At 38.9% G+C, this 14,295-nt stretch overlaps 3 protein-coding genes across 4 annotated transcripts; 2 read left to right on the forward strand and 1 right to left on the reverse strand.

Moving 5' to 3' along the window:
• Positions 1–1,779: 1,779 nt before the first annotated feature.
• LOC111802518 (pentatricopeptide repeat-containing protein At1g61870, mitochondrial-like) lies at positions 1,780–3,445 on the reverse strand. The gene is made up of 2 exons (XM_023686922.1): positions 2,033–3,445; positions 1,780–1,949 (listed from the first exon to the last, which is right to left on the reverse strand). The coding sequence occupies exon 1, from the start codon at positions 3,345–3,347 to the stop codon at positions 2,130–2,132; it is 1,218 nt and encodes a 405-aa protein (XP_023542690.1). The 5' UTR covers positions 3,348–3,445; the 3' UTR covers positions 1,780–1,949; positions 2,033–2,129.
• Positions 3,446–4,498: 1,053 nt separating this feature from the next.
• On the forward strand, positions 4,499–8,979 carry LOC111802555 (tobamovirus multiplication protein 1-like). Its single transcript, XM_023686962.1, has 11 exons — positions 4,499–4,856; positions 5,295–5,385; positions 5,473–5,525; positions 6,084–6,176; positions 6,341–6,412; positions 7,029–7,101; positions 7,255–7,300; positions 7,405–7,468; positions 7,988–8,041; positions 8,189–8,266; positions 8,535–8,979. Exons 1-11 carry the CDS (start codon positions 4,704–4,706, stop codon positions 8,625–8,627), a joined length of 870 nt encoding a protein of 289 aa, XP_023542730.1. The 5' UTR covers positions 4,499–4,703; the 3' UTR covers positions 8,628–8,979.
• Positions 8,980–10,312: 1,333 nt separating this feature from the next.
• Positions 10,313–14,219, forward strand: LOC111802520 (polyadenylate-binding protein RBP45-like). Of its 2 annotated transcripts, none has more exons than XM_023686924.1 (6): positions 10,313–10,706; positions 10,914–11,382; positions 13,141–13,196; positions 13,274–13,404; positions 13,502–13,601; positions 13,685–14,219. In XM_023686924.1, the coding sequence occupies exons 1-6, from the start codon at positions 10,443–10,445 to the stop codon at positions 13,874–13,876; spliced, it is 1,212 nt and encodes a 403-aa protein (XP_023542692.1). In that variant the 5' UTR covers positions 10,313–10,442; the 3' UTR covers positions 13,877–14,219. The 2 variants fall into 2 exon arrangements, with proteins under 2 accessions (XP_023542692.1, XP_023542693.1); XM_023686925.1 differs by having other exon boundaries at positions 10,443–10,706; positions 13,502–13,598.
• The last annotated feature ends 76 nt before the right edge of the window (positions 14,220–14,295 follow it).

Raw genomic sequence — 14,295 nt, forward strand, 5'->3', positions numbered from 1 at the left:
TCACGAACATATGAGAATACGTTATTTATGGTAAGTGGGCAGCAAAAGGAGTAGAAAAGGTGTGATAATATCACGAGGGACAGGAAGCACTAAGATGCTTCTTCGAAGCATTCAGAATGAATATTATATCAAAAGCTCAGGCTGATGCTTGCTTTCTCTTTCAAAGCATGGCTTTATATAAAGATCAAAAAGGAGATGGCTTAGACTCAAAGCAAGCAATCCCAGGACCCCAAAAAGCCTCTTTGAATTTACATTATAAACCCAGCAGCACCACATTCTGGGAATCTAGTGACAAAATGGCTGCTACTGTAACTGCTCCTGTTGCCATCGGAACTCGAGGCACCGTGGGATCGCTCGTCAAGAACGAAATTGATTATTTTGCCAAGTTTGAGCTTGAAAGATGCAGCAGCAGCAGCAGCTCACATAGGACCCAAAGACCTGATATGGCTTCTTCTAGCTGCAGCAGCTCCCCTCCCACTTTCTGGCAGTCTATAATGTCGTGGCGAAGGAAGAAGAAGCGAACCGGGATTTGTTTTGTCCCGAAAATGAATAGGATTTCTGGGTTCGGTTACACGATCCTTCGGAATGACTTCCACAGCTTCCACATGTAGATGAGGCTTCATAATCCTCAGAATATTGGACTCAAGGGATTTGCAAGAGAAGCTACCAAGCAGCTTCCTGCTGCTGATGCTTGTTAGGATTTGTGTTTCCTAATTCTAAAGGAAACTTCCTAGGATCCCATCCAGACAGGAACAAATTAGCAGTTTCAACCTTCAAGGTAATCCAGTTTTGGAGAAAATGTTCAACTTTTCTATAGGGTTTGTTCCTGCAATTGTATGTAATATGAGTTTTGAAAATATATGAAGTTTTTCGATAATGTTGTATTCACTACTCATCCCACCCACCCCGAAGTCTAAATGTATAAGGATGAACATGTGAAATCACACGTTGGTTAGAGAGAGGAATAAAATATTCCTTATAAGGATGTGGAAACCTCTCCCTAACAGACGCATTCTAAAAACCGTGAAGCTAACGGCAATACGTAAGGGGTCAAAGCAAACAATATCTGCTTGCGGTTGACTTAGGACTATTACAAATGGTATCAAAGCTCAACAATGGGTGGTGTGCCAGTGAGGACGCTGGACCTCAAAGGGAGGTGGATTGTGAGATCCCAGGTCGGTTGGAGAGGAAAACGAAGTATTCCTCATAAATGTGTGGAAACCTCTCCCTAACAGAGGCATTCTAAAAACCGTGAGGCTGACGGCAATACGTAATGGGTCAAAGCAAACAATATCTGCTCGTGGTTGACTTATGACTATTACAAATGGTATCAAAGCTCAACAATGGGTGGTGTGCCAGTGAGGACGCTAGACCTCAAAGGGAGGTAGATTGTGAGATCCCAGGTCGGTTGGAGAGGAAAACGAAATATTCCTCATAAATGTGTGGAAACCTCTCCTTAACGGACGCATTCTAAACACTGTGAGGCTGACGGCGATACGTAATGGGTCAAAGCAAACAATATCTACTCACGGTTGACTTAGGACTATTACAAATGGTATCAAAGCTCAACAACGGGCGGTGTGCCAGTGAGAACGCTGGACCTCAAAGGGAGATGGATTGTGAGATCCAGGTCGGTTGGAGAGGAAAACAAAGTATTCCTCATAAATGTGTGGAAACCTCTCCCTAACAAACGCGTTTTAAAAACTGTGAGGCTGACGGTGATACTTAACGGGTCAAAGTGGACAAATTATGAACTTAGAACCACCACAAACGAAAAACTAATGTCAAGTTTCTCACTTTATTGACATACAAATTGCTTAAAAACAATCTGGGTTTCCATCAATACATAAAGTACTAACCTAACAGGAGCGGACTCATTCAACAAAAGCATTACAAATTTCAACCAGCGCAAAAGCTAGAACATTAAACTTGACAATGGAATTCCTCGTCTGTAGAACAAGAACAAAATGATCAGCACAGCCACTCAGAAGTGGACTTAACTGCAAAGCCAATATAAAACAATTAGCTGTACCTATGTAAAACATATGCAGAGGGTGATTAGCTCAAGCCAAGAAAATGGCGCATCCTCTTGTATTTCCCTGGTGGTTGCAGAGCATCCCAGAATTTCCTCACTGAGGCAATCCAGCTTCAATTTCATTCCACGTTTCAACATTCTTAGAGAACCTCTCTTTGATTTGCCCAATGAGTTGCTTTGCCTCATCGACCTTCGAAATGCTAACAAGCCCATCAACAAGAGACTTCATTGTAGTAATATTTGGAAACCAACCCTTCTCCATGCTTTCCCCACAGAGCTTGAATGCTGTTTCATAATCTCCTCCTCGACAAAGAAAGTAAATCAAAGTGAAATAGCAATCACTATCCGGTTGGCAACCGCTATTGATCATTCTCTTGAAAAGGGTCTTAGCTTCATCGAGATTTCCTTCCTTGCAAAACCCATGAATCAATTCACAATATGTAACAGAGTTTGGTTTCATACCTCTCGACAACATCCCATCAAACAAAGCCTTCGCCTCCGATGATCTCTTCAATTTACACAGACTCTGTATCCTTGCATTATATGTACTAACTCCACGCCAAACGCCATATTTTTCCATCAATTTTATGACCTTCTCAACATCCTCGTACTTCTCTTCCTTGTAGCATCCAGCAAGCCAGTTCGCAAAAGTGGTTGCATTTGGTTTGATATCCTTCCTGTCCATCTCCGCCAGAATCGAATACACTGCACTAGACGAACCCGACTCTGAAAACGCCTTGATCACTCTGTTATACGTATCCAGATCTGGTTCGATTCCATAAATCTTAGGAAACTCCATAAAAACTCGCTTCAGTTCCTTGTAATCCTTAGCTAAATTGCATGCAAATAGCAATGCGTTAAGCGATTTAACCGAGTGACACACGCCCAGTTCGCCAATTTGCTTGAAAGTGCTGATAGCATGATCAAGCATATTGGCCTGGCCATAGAGAACAATAGCATGGCAAGCGAAACGCTCGTTTTTCAAGTCGGGACGAGATTTCAATTCCTCGAGGAACCGGCGAATCCCATCGAAATGCTTGGACTCTGAAAGCTTGGAAATAGCAACAGAGAAAGCGATGCGATCGAGATGTGATTCTGGAGTGAGAGTAGCAGCTCGGCAAATATCAATTATACGCTCAGGATTGTCCTCAGATTTCAGTAGAGACAGTGCGGCCCTCGATTTCTGTTTCGCGGACAAAGGATTGGTGGAATCCGGGGAAAGGATTGTCGAGAGAGAACGGTAGTGAAGACGATAATTGATGTAAGTCGCGTTCGACGGGAAAGCGTGACGGAGGCGATAGAGAAACGCCATAGCTCAAGAATGATTAGCAGAGAGAGAAAGATGGAGAATACTGAAGGTCTAGGGTTTTGGAGAAGAGCTTGAAGACGACGGCGGGCTTTGCGATCTGGTGCGGGTGTGAAACACGGATGATCAGTGAGCCATTTAATCTTCGCCGTCATTACCATTTGAGAATTGAAAAGTATGCTAAACTAACGGTGGAGATTGAGATCTGATTACCAGAAGTACTCTTTTATGGTTTTAAATAATTTTTTTAAAACTTTTATCGCTCCGAAACATTTTTTATAAGTCGGTGGAAACTTCTTTCTAGCAGACATGTTTTAAAACATCGAGGGAAATCACAAAAGAAAAAGCCCAAAACCCGTCACGTGTTTTAAAATGTCGAGGGGAAGCTAAGAAGGGAAAGTCCAAACAGTACAATATCTGCTAGTTGTTATCGATTGATATCTCGACATAAGACGAGAGGAGGTCTTGTGTCACTCTACCTGATCATATGAAGCTTGTCTGCATTCTGACTCGTGAGTCTCTTCCATGGTCTTTAATTGTTAGACCATGGTCTACGACTAACAACTATTCCACTCGATCGTATGAATCTTGCATGCATTCCGACTCCTAAGGCTCTTCGTAGTCTTTAATTGTTACTAACGTCATTCGTGATCTACGACTTACATATCACGGTTGTCGTTATTCATAGTTAGTGTCACACTGACCAATACCCACCAAGTTATTTTCAAATTAGTTGTTAGTTCACATCTCTTCTAATTCATCGATTCAACACGAGAAGCAAATTGTTGTGTGAAAGAATCAATATCTCGATATAGGTCAAGAAGCAGATCTTGTGTCACTCCACCCGATCGTATAAAACTTGCATGCATTTCGATTCTCGGGACTTTTTCGTGGTCTTTAATTGTATAGACTATGGTCTATGACTAACATCATCCATGGTTTATATATTACATATTATAGTCATATGGCTCATGTCATCGTGGTCCATAAAGTATATATTTTTTATTGAATAATTTTTAAAATATATATATTTATTTTTAATTTAAGGGTATTATTAATTTTTTTTTTTATTAAGATAAAATTATTTTTTATTGATTTAGAAAAAAAATTAATTTGTAGCGGAAAGAAAAATAAATCAGGCGTTAAATAAATCAGGCTTTGGAAATGGGACCAAATAAATGAAGGTGCGAGAGCCAGCGACAGAAAAGTCCCTCTTCTCCTTTGCGGCCTCTACTCGCCGGCGCAGCGGTGGCTGTCTCGCCGGCGTTCTCCTGATCGTCTCAATTCGTCGGATTTTCGGTTCTTTGACTCTACGGCGGAGAGAGGGGAAAGTGAGAAAGCTTCTTTACTATTTAGGGGGAAATGACGAGATTGCAGCTGAACTTGACGACGGCCATGGAGATGGGAGTTACGGCATCCAGCTGGTGGAATGACATCAACGAATCTACTTTCTGGCAGGATCGGATTTTTTACTCTCTCTGTGCTGTATATGCTCTAGTCTCCGCCGTTGCTCTGGTCTCTCTCTTGCTTCCCTACCTCACTTATCTAAAACTATCTGCTATGCTGTGTTCGAGAGCCTGTTATTTCTCTGTTTTAAATTGATGTGTTAGAGTGGTAATTGATCGCTAATTGGTAGGTTTGAGTGCGTTTTCTATTATAGAATTGGTTCTTTTACCTTCCGATGGGTGCCACTGGCTCTGGTTTGTTCAATGAAACTCTAGGAGAATGAAAAATTCATGTTACTTCAAGTATAGTTTGCGTTTTTCAATATTTGATTCCTTTAATTTTTGGGGTTTAAACGCTATCTCGAAGTTCGCAGACCTTTTATAAGCTTTCAATGGCAAAAATTCGTGTTCAAATCAGCAAGAAGGGGGAAGAAAAGTAGACCTGTAGAGTAGAGATTTAGATTTAGATTTTGGGTGTACAGCTCTTAATTTGTGTTTGTGCGTGCAGATTCAATTGATAAGGATCGAACTGAGAGTCCCTGAATATGGCTGGACAACACAGAAAGTTTTCCATCTCATGAACTTCATTGTGAATGGAGGTAATATAAGTAGACTGTTCGACTTTATTTTCAGTGGAGGCATTTGAAGTTTTGATTGATAGTTTCAATTCTTACTCTGTGATTCAGTTCGCGCAATTGTGTTTGGGATCCACATGCAAGTGTTTCTTTTGCAACCAAAGGTAAATATACTCGTGCAGTGTCTGAACCTTTGATGTCATTTGTGATAATTTACCTTTGAAATATCCAAAGCTTTAACATTATTTGGGATTGGTCTGGACTCGGATTTTCAGTTCTTATTTTTTCCACACTAAGGAAAATCTTGAAACTCAGCGGTTCTACGAGAAAAAAGACTGCATAGCTTACTCAAAATATTGCGGATAGTGAAAACTATAGGAGATTGCACATCGTTCTTGCAGTTTTTGTAGGTTATTTTGAACTTTTCCCTATTGTTTATGGCCTGTGCCTTCAGTTGTTCTTGAGACACTCGAGAGCTATTCTCAAATTAAGAGCTATTTTGTAAACAATTCGACGGGAAACAACTTTTAAAACAAAACAAAACAAAACTTAAACAATTTTTTAACACTATTTCCAAATGGCACCTGAGTTTCTTTCTTCTTATATGGTTTTTTCATAATATTATAAATTTGTCCCTAGTTTTATCTCCTCTGAAAATCTTAAAAAGGTGTCATGAAGATTAAAGCTTGTATACTGAGGTATGTCAACTAATTTTGAATCAGGTTCTGCTATCGTTATTATTGGAACTCCCTGGTCTACTTTTTTTCTCTACTTACACGCTCCTGGTCCTCTTCTGGGCAGAGATATACCACCAGGCAAGTGTTATTTAATGTTTTGCTATCTATTTTCTTTATCAATTTTTTTTTTCTTGCAATCAAGGCTGTCTTCTTTTTCTAGTGGCTGAAGTCATTGATATTGCAATCGCTTTGGGCACAATGAGTATTGCTAATTTTTTTGTTGATTGGGTCGTCATGAACAGGCTAGAAGTCTGCCAACGGATAAACTCAGAATAGTTTACATTTCAATCAACAGTGTGGTATATCTCATACAGGTATTTTTAACACCACTTACTCTTGGCTACCCTTGTTCAAAATTCAATCACTAGCCAACTAATAGTTTAAAATCCTTGACTGAATTCAGAATCTTATTTGGAAGGATGAGAGGGAATTCCTGGTATTGGTTGTGTCTTTGTGAAATTCAGCCTTGCTTATATGTATGAAGCAGAGAAATATGTTTCCTGCTACTGGACGGTTGTAATATAATACTTAAGCTGCTATCCATTTATAAATACTGATTTTTACCATCCTATCGTTGATATCCGTGACTTTCATCCCGCCTGTTCATATGTTATTTTGTTGTAAAGTAAATTGAGGTGATGCTATTGATTAGTAGGACTCTCTAAGATGGCCATCTTAGTTATATTCTCAAAGTGAAATTTTAATTCCCCTCTTGCGTCAATAGATCGTCTTCATCTACATATTCAATTAATTATCACAAGTTTTTTGGTGCATTATTGTTTCTAATGCGAGAAATTGGTCATGATTTATTGTTATTATTATTTTGTCATTGAGGTTCTGATTAACCAAATTCCTGAGGAGAGGTTTTGCTGAACCATGTTATTATATATGTTGAACTCAACTCAAAGTTAAATAGTAATCTGTGGACAGGTTTGCATTTGGATATACATCGGGGTGGATGACAACAGTGTGGTGGAATTGGTTGGAAAAATTTACATTGCAGGTTAGTCTTTGTACCCAGTGAGTCATTTCCAGCCTACAAGAGGCCAAGTTTTGCAGATTTGATCTTCATTTTCGCTTTGCGAAGAAGACAGTTTTATATTACTAATCAATTGTTTCCCTTTCTAACCACTGCTTCCTTATTTCATTGTCCCAGTGGTGTCTTTCATAGCTGCAATAGGCTTCTTGATATATGGTGGAAGGTGAGTATCTCCTTCATGTCTGGTGGATATATCATTCAATGCATCTAGATCTTATAATTTCTGATTACTTGTGCTGATTACTTATTTCGTATGAAACTTTTTAGATTATTTTTCATGCTCAGACGTTTTCCAATTGAATCTAAAGGGAGAAGGAAGAAACTTCATGAGGTATGCGTCCATTGTTTATTATTCTTCTATCATGTTGTGACCACAAACGCCCTTTTCCTCCTATTATATGGAAAGAGTTTTGTTATTTATCAAAATTTCTATCCTCCATATCTGCGTGCAATATTCTGATAACTGATAGTACGAATTTAATTTACACGAACAAATTATATGGTCAAACTCCATTATTTTTTCTGCGGAAATTTGTCGCTATGATACCATAGTTAAAAGAGGGCAGTAGGTTTAGAAGACTTATTTGGGTTCTGCAACATGTGTATGTTTATACATAATACCCAAGCTTATTCATTCCAATCTGTTCCTCCTATATTAAAATTTGACATGAATGAAGATAATAGAAAACGATTGATAAGTTAAGCTCCATCAATCGTCTAAAGTAGGATCCGTGATGTTATTTTTAGGCTTGTTAGATGTACTTTGTGGGTTTTCATGTATATTATGGATCCACGTAATCATGCTTACTGTGCTTTTTAATACTTTTTTGTTTTAAATAAATAATTGCAGGTTGGATCTGTGACCGCCATATGCTTTACCTGCTTCCTCATTCGATGCTTTGTGGTATAGTTCAATCCTTCTGCTGCTAGTAATGAAAGAACCGTCTTCTTTAGGGAATGCTAATTTTAATCATAGGGTGGCCAACATTATGAATGGGTTTCTGACAATACATGGGATTCACCTGATGTTCTTTTTCACTGTTGAGTGCAGGTTGCTCTATCTGCTTTCGACGCTGATGCATCACTCGACGTTTTAGATCACCCCCTCCTGAATTTCATCTACTATTTGGTACGTCACTTCACTTCGGGCATGTTCGTGAGTGGTTTTAGTGAAAATGATTTGTTTATAAAGTTATTTATTAAAAACAATTTTCACCCCAAACACGGTCTTCATAGATTTTGAATGATTAACAACATTGTTCAGGCTGACAAAAATGATTTAAATCATTTTCGATTCACTCTCAAACACGTCCTAAACTTGTTCATACAACTTAGTTCTGATTTTGTTAGATTCCTCTTATTTTTGTCTGATACAAACCATTTTGCTGAACTTACAGTTGGTCGAAATTCTGCCTTCAGCATTAGTTCTTTACATATTACGCAAGTTGCCTCCTAAGAGAATATCAGCTCAATACCACCCCATTCGCTAGTTAATATCCATGTTGCATGCAAAACACTTCCCCAACTTGGGGTTGGTTTTTAATTATCTTGGAATTGAGAATCCTTACTGGAAGAAACAAGGCATGAAATTTGGGTGTAATGTGGCATCTGCTGTTGCATGTGATGCCAGAATAACCAAGCTGTGTTTGCTGCTGGCTGACAGCAATCTGTAACTCTTCTCTTGGGGTTGTCTGATTCGAACAACCCATTCTATTTGGATCTAAATGTGCACAAATTTTATAGATTTCTGTAAGATTAGTGTTGTGTTTCGATCCGCTTTGTTGTTCTTGTCCTGTAATTTTGTTCTCTATTTGAACAGTGGTATGCTAGGTGTTCTTCTCTATGTCACGTATGGTTGACTAAAATAATTCAATTTTATTAAGCTTAGCAACTAAGATAGTCATTTTATTAAGCTAGGGATGAGAATTTTACTTCGTTTTGAGGTTAAAACTAAAATATAGTACTATTATTGTTTTGGGAATAAACATTTCTTTGGAATAGTAAGAAAACTAGACGTTAAGTGAACTTATATGCAATGTGTCTTGATCGTATCTTCACAATCCATAGGTCTCGCCTTTATATGCAATGGGTCTTGATTGTATCTTCACAATCGAAAGCTAATTTGGAAGTAGGTCTCGCCTTTTGGAGCTGCTTCTAGCCTATCTTTCTTACTAAGTGTGATTCGATCTTTTCCTATCGTCTAACGAAAAGGGTAAGAGTACGATATGTTTTCCTTTCTTGGTCAATGCACATCTGCACATCTGCCTTGTCAATGGAACGCAGACACTTTGCCTGTACAGAAAAATAATAGTTGTACTAAATAAACAATCGAAAGCACAGAAAAATAACAGTTGTACTAAATAAACAATCGAAAGCACAGAAAAATAATAGTTGTACTAAATAAACAATCGAAAGCGAATATGGAATAGTTGTACTAAATAAACAATCGAAAGCGAATATGGAAGTAGGTTTTGCCTTTTGGAGCTGTTTCTTGCCTGTCTTTCTTACCCAGTGTGATTCAATCCTTTACCTCATACTTTCATATCGTCTAACGAAAAGGGTAAGAGTTCTTGGTCAATACACATCTACACTTCGTCTGCCTCGTCAAGGGAACGTGGACTCTTTGCTTGCATGAAAAATAATAGTTGTACAAGTAGGCCTCGCCTTTTGGAGCTGCTACTAGCCTGTCTTTCTTACTCCGTGCGATTCAATCTTTTACCTCGTACTTTCCTATCGTCTAACCAAAAGGGTAGGAGTACGATATCTATCTCGTCAAGGGAACGCTGACACTTGACACTTCGCTTGCACGAAAAAATTAAAGTGGGTCTGGGTCAAAAATCTCATCAATCTTTTTTATTATGGAGATACCAAAAAAACTAATTGAGGTGATTGGTTAATGGAAAAGGTGTGCTAAATAAAAAAATAATTTAATTATATTGTTATTAATTGGTTGATTGAAAGATTCAAATTTTGATAGCTAACTAGAATAAAACTGAATAAAAGATCCTGTGTGGTCGAAATCATTTGGACTTGCATGAGCTCGATTTTTGATTGGTGGATTTAAAAAGAACTAGTTGATGGACAGAAAAACGCGGGGCCCAAAGTCTAAAAATCGCGGCCTCAACGTCCTTTCGGATAACGTGTCTCAATTTTCGAGAGATATATAATCCCAATAACCCCTTTCCTTTTCGCTTCTCTTTCGCTCGCGGCTTGCCTGCTTCAGACTGCTAGGGTTAGGGTTTCTCCGATATCAACGAGATCCCCAAATTCCCCACATTTAACCAAATTCTTTCGTTGAACCGACGATGCAGCCTGCTCCTGGTGTTGCCCTTCACAACATGCCTCACCAAGCCCCTCAGTACCAGCAACAGCAACCCCCTTACATGATGATGCCGCCTCAAGCCCAGCCTGTCCCTCAGATGTGGCCTCAGCAGCCGCAGGCCGTTTCGCCTCAGGGTCAACCGCCTCAACCAGCTAACGCCGATGAGGTCCGTACGCTCTGGATCGGTGACTTGCAGTATTGGATGGATGAAAACTATCTCTTCAATTGCTTTGCTCATACAGGCGAGGTATGTTAAAGAACGCCTCACCCTCCCCTATTTGAGATCATGCATGCATGCTTTATTTTTCTTCTTTGTTAGCGGAATATGTTGGAGTTTCTTGTATTATTATTTGTGGGAACGTTTGTTATTGCAATGTAATCTTTGTGGATAAGAATGGGATACAATTTTTGTTTTTAATTTCGTATATAGAACTAATGAGGTTTGTATCCCCAGGTTTCCTCCGTGAAAGTTATACGGAATAAGCAAACTGGCCAGTCCGAGGGCTATGGATTTATTGAGTTTTTAACGCGTCCAGCTGCAGAAAGAGTACTTCAAACGTATAATGGTACCCCGATGCCCAATGGGGCACAAAATTTTAGATTGAACTGGGCATCAGCTGGAGAGAAGCGACAGGATGACTCTCCTGATTACACAATTTTTGTAGGGGATTTAGCTGGCGATGTTACTGATTACGTGCTACAAGAGACATTTAGGGCGCGTTATACCTCCCTTAAGGGTGCTAAAGTTGTGATTGATAGGCTCACTGGACGCACTAAGGGTTATGGGTTTGTTAAGTTCGGAGACGAGACGGAGCAAATGCGGGCAATGACTGAGATGAACGGTGTTCTCTGTTCATCCAGGCCCATGCGAATTGGACCTGCCGCTAACAAGAACACTTCTGGCGGTCAGCAATATGCGAAAAGTAAATACCACTCTGCCCCCCAAAGGGGAAATTTTCTTTTTTTCTTTTTAATGAAAAACAGAAGTTCGATTTTGTATGGATTATATTCTGCACTATTCACTCATTGTATGTTTCCGATTGTGTTTAGAGCTTGGGTCTGCATCTTGCTTTCAATATGTCAAGATGAATTCCAACCTTCTTATTTTCTGTTGGACTCTTCTCCTCTCCGTTACTTTTATTTTTTAGTTTCCTAGCATTTAAATTTCCCTCTCGTTATACCTTGGAAGATTAGTAGCCTTTCATGCCTTTTCCTTCAGTGTACTTCCAATTCGAACTTTGGTCACTGTAACTACTGTAAAAAAGATTCGTAAACTTATAGAACTCCTCTTTTCTCTAAGCAGGGTGTCAAAAGGCTCTGTCAGCTTGGGGTCCGCTACTGATTTCAGCTGACATGCTTACCCTTTAGTACGTTGTTCCATTTAGGTCAGTTTTTTTCCCGCAAATGTCTTACCCTTTACTTTCTATGTAGCATATTTATGCTACCTTTTTTAATTCACCTTTAGTTCTGCAATGTTGAGTTTTTCCTTTCATTTGCGTAGGTATTTTTTTTCCCTGTCCCTGGCATTTTTCACTATGGCTAACTCCATTAGATTTTTTTTTTCCAAGTTTAGGTCACTTAGGTTCTTTAGCTAGATGAATTATCGAAATTTCCAATAACTGGGATAGCAGGCTAGTTAGCAGGCTAGTTTGATTCTGAACTTTCCTTCTACAACAGCTGCAGCAGGCCGCATAGGCTGTGTTTGTTCTTCACCTCCTAGTATTTAGGGTTTATGGGATTTACTGTCCTATGTTTTCATCTCAGTATGTGGTGGTTGGGTTCCATATATTTAGACGAATCCACTACCTACCAAAGAATTTTGATACGTTTCTCGATCTGCATGGATCCTCATTTCTTATTAGCTTTTCATTCTGTGGCTTGATACTTTGTATTGATATTGTTTGGAATATTCTCTACTTAATTCATTGTATTGAACTTATTTATTTTCAGGTATACTTTGTATGTGCCTCTTATGTGAATAGGATTCTATTCATTGATCTTCACTGATTTAATAGGGGGCTACCTTAACCTCCTGTAGTTTTTTAGTGGGCAGGATTTTCAATATGGCATAATAGGGTTGCCTCGAGTCAAAAGTTAGGGAGGCTATTTGTGATATTTAGTTCTTTAGGTTGTGAAGCTTTATTATATCCCCTTTTTTTTTGTATTACTCGTGTATTATTCTATGGATTTTTTCTCATCTTCTGTGGGCATAATATGGAATCACTTTATTTCCTATTTTGCATTCATTATGTTCGGTATGCATGTCTCTTGTCAAATAATAGAAAGCCTATGCTTTTAATGACAGAGGCTTGCGCCTGTGTGTTTCCGCGTGTGTGTTTTAGAACATGTAAGCCTCAGTGAAAGCTAGGTGTAAGACAAATTAATTAAAGCAATTTTAAGGTGTGGGATGTGTTCTACTTCCAATTAAATAATGTTTGTGTTGTTTTTCCATGTATCTTGGTTTTCTATTCGTTTGAATTTATTTTGTTTTGGTATTGCATGTATCGTAGCTTTTATTTTTATAGCGCTATTATTCACCATAGTGATGATTTGATATGACTCCATTTAGTTTACATGTCTTAGGAAACAGTGTTTTTTTAGGAAAAATGACACTGCTCTGGAATATCTCAGTTCAATATTTGTTAAAAGGTGTCATTTTAGTTTAATATTTGCGAATGCAGCTTCATACCAGAATCCTCAAGGGACTCAGAATGAGAACGATCCAAATAATACAACTGTGGGTACTTCAGTAATTTTCTATAGCAATATAATCTCATGGACATGTTTGTGAGTTGTTATTTGGTCTTATTGCAGATATTCGTGGGAAATTTGGATTCTAATGTCACAGATGAACACTTGAGACAAGTATTCAGCCAGTACGGAGAGTTGGTGCACGTTAAGATACCTGCAGGCAAGCGATGTGGCTTCGTTCAATTTTCAGACAGGTTGGCATTTTCGAACACTTTTATGAACCAACCCCCTCCCAAATTCTTGGTGTTTGCTGACAAGTAGTTATTTTGTTTTCCTTAATGCCTATTTTAGAAGCTGCGCCGAGGAAGCTTTACGCATGTTGAATGGAACCCAAATTGGTGGGCAAAACATTAGACTTTCATGGGGCCGCAGTCCTTCTAACAAGCAGGTAGTAGTATTGTTGTATTTCACTCATCATCAAGGATTGATTTATATTGAAACAAATAGTTATGATCCTGTAATGCAAATTTGCAGCCTCAAGCTGATCCTAATCAGTGGAATGGAGGTGGAGGATACTATGGGTATGGACAAGGGTATGAAAATTATAGTTATGCTCCAGCTGCCCAGGACCCTAACATGTTCTACAGTGGCTATGGCGGCGGGTATGGGAACTACCAGCAACCAGCACCACAGCAGCCGTCGCAGCAACAAGGAGGATATATGTAGATGACGAAGCTGTAATATTCTTGTGTCCCGCCTCTGCTCGAACACAAGACCCCTTGAACTTCTACTTGGCATTAGTAGAAGATTTTGGGGATGTTACTACTCATCTATTCTGAACATTCTGTATGTGACTCTGATGACATGTTGTCACTTGTGTGTTGTATTTGGTGTTAGAAGGTTTTGCGTGTCGTGTTATTTGTTCTATTGTAGGATCATATCTATCCAAGAAGCGAGCTGAATTATCGGATTGTAATTTTCTGAAAAATCCTTGCTGAAAAAGCTCCTGCGTGGGTGAAGTGCTGCTACTCCTTTTCTTATTCCGCCATCAAATTGTTTGATTTACACTCGTAGTTGCAGTATTCACAGGGCAATTGACAATTGACAATAGACCTAATTTCACTGGTTCTTTTTTTATTAAACTT

Source organism: Cucurbita pepo, chromosome LG09 (genome assembly GCF_002806865.2).
Source record: "Cucurbita pepo subsp. pepo cultivar mu-cu-16 chromosome LG09, ASM280686v2, whole genome shotgun sequence".
Lineage (NCBI taxonomy): Eukaryota > Viridiplantae > Streptophyta > Magnoliopsida > Cucurbitales > Cucurbitaceae > Cucurbita > Cucurbita pepo.

Excerpts from the sequence above, each read along its gene's own strand:
- LOC111802555 (XM_023686962.1), top strand. The coding sequence starts at position 4,704 with ATGACGAGATTGCAGCTGAACTTGACGACGGCCATGGAGATGGGAGTT. Across the intron at positions 6,177-6,340 it reads GGGCAGAGATATACCACCAG|GCTAGAAGTCTGCCAACGGA; the intron begins GCAAGTGTTATT and ends CGTCATGAACAG. Across the intron at positions 7,102-7,254 it reads TGGAAAAATTTACATTGCAG|TGGTGTCTTTCATAGCTGCA; the intron begins GTTAGTCTTTGT and ends TCATTGTCCCAG.
- LOC111802518 (XM_023686922.1), bottom strand. The coding sequence starts at position 3,347 with ATGGCGTTTCTCTATCGCCTCCGTCACGCTTTCCCGTCGAACGCGACT.
- LOC111802520 (XM_023686924.1), top strand. The coding sequence starts at position 10,443 with ATGCAGCCTGCTCCTGGTGTTGCCCTTCACAACATGCCTCACCAAGCC. Across the intron at positions 13,405-13,501 it reads TTCGTTCAATTTTCAGACAG|AAGCTGCGCCGAGGAAGCTT; the intron begins GTTGGCATTTTC and ends TGCCTATTTTAG. Across the intron at positions 13,602-13,684 it reads GTCCTTCTAACAAGCAGGTA|CCTCAAGCTGATCCTAATCA; the intron begins GTAGTATTGTTG and ends GCAAATTTGCAG.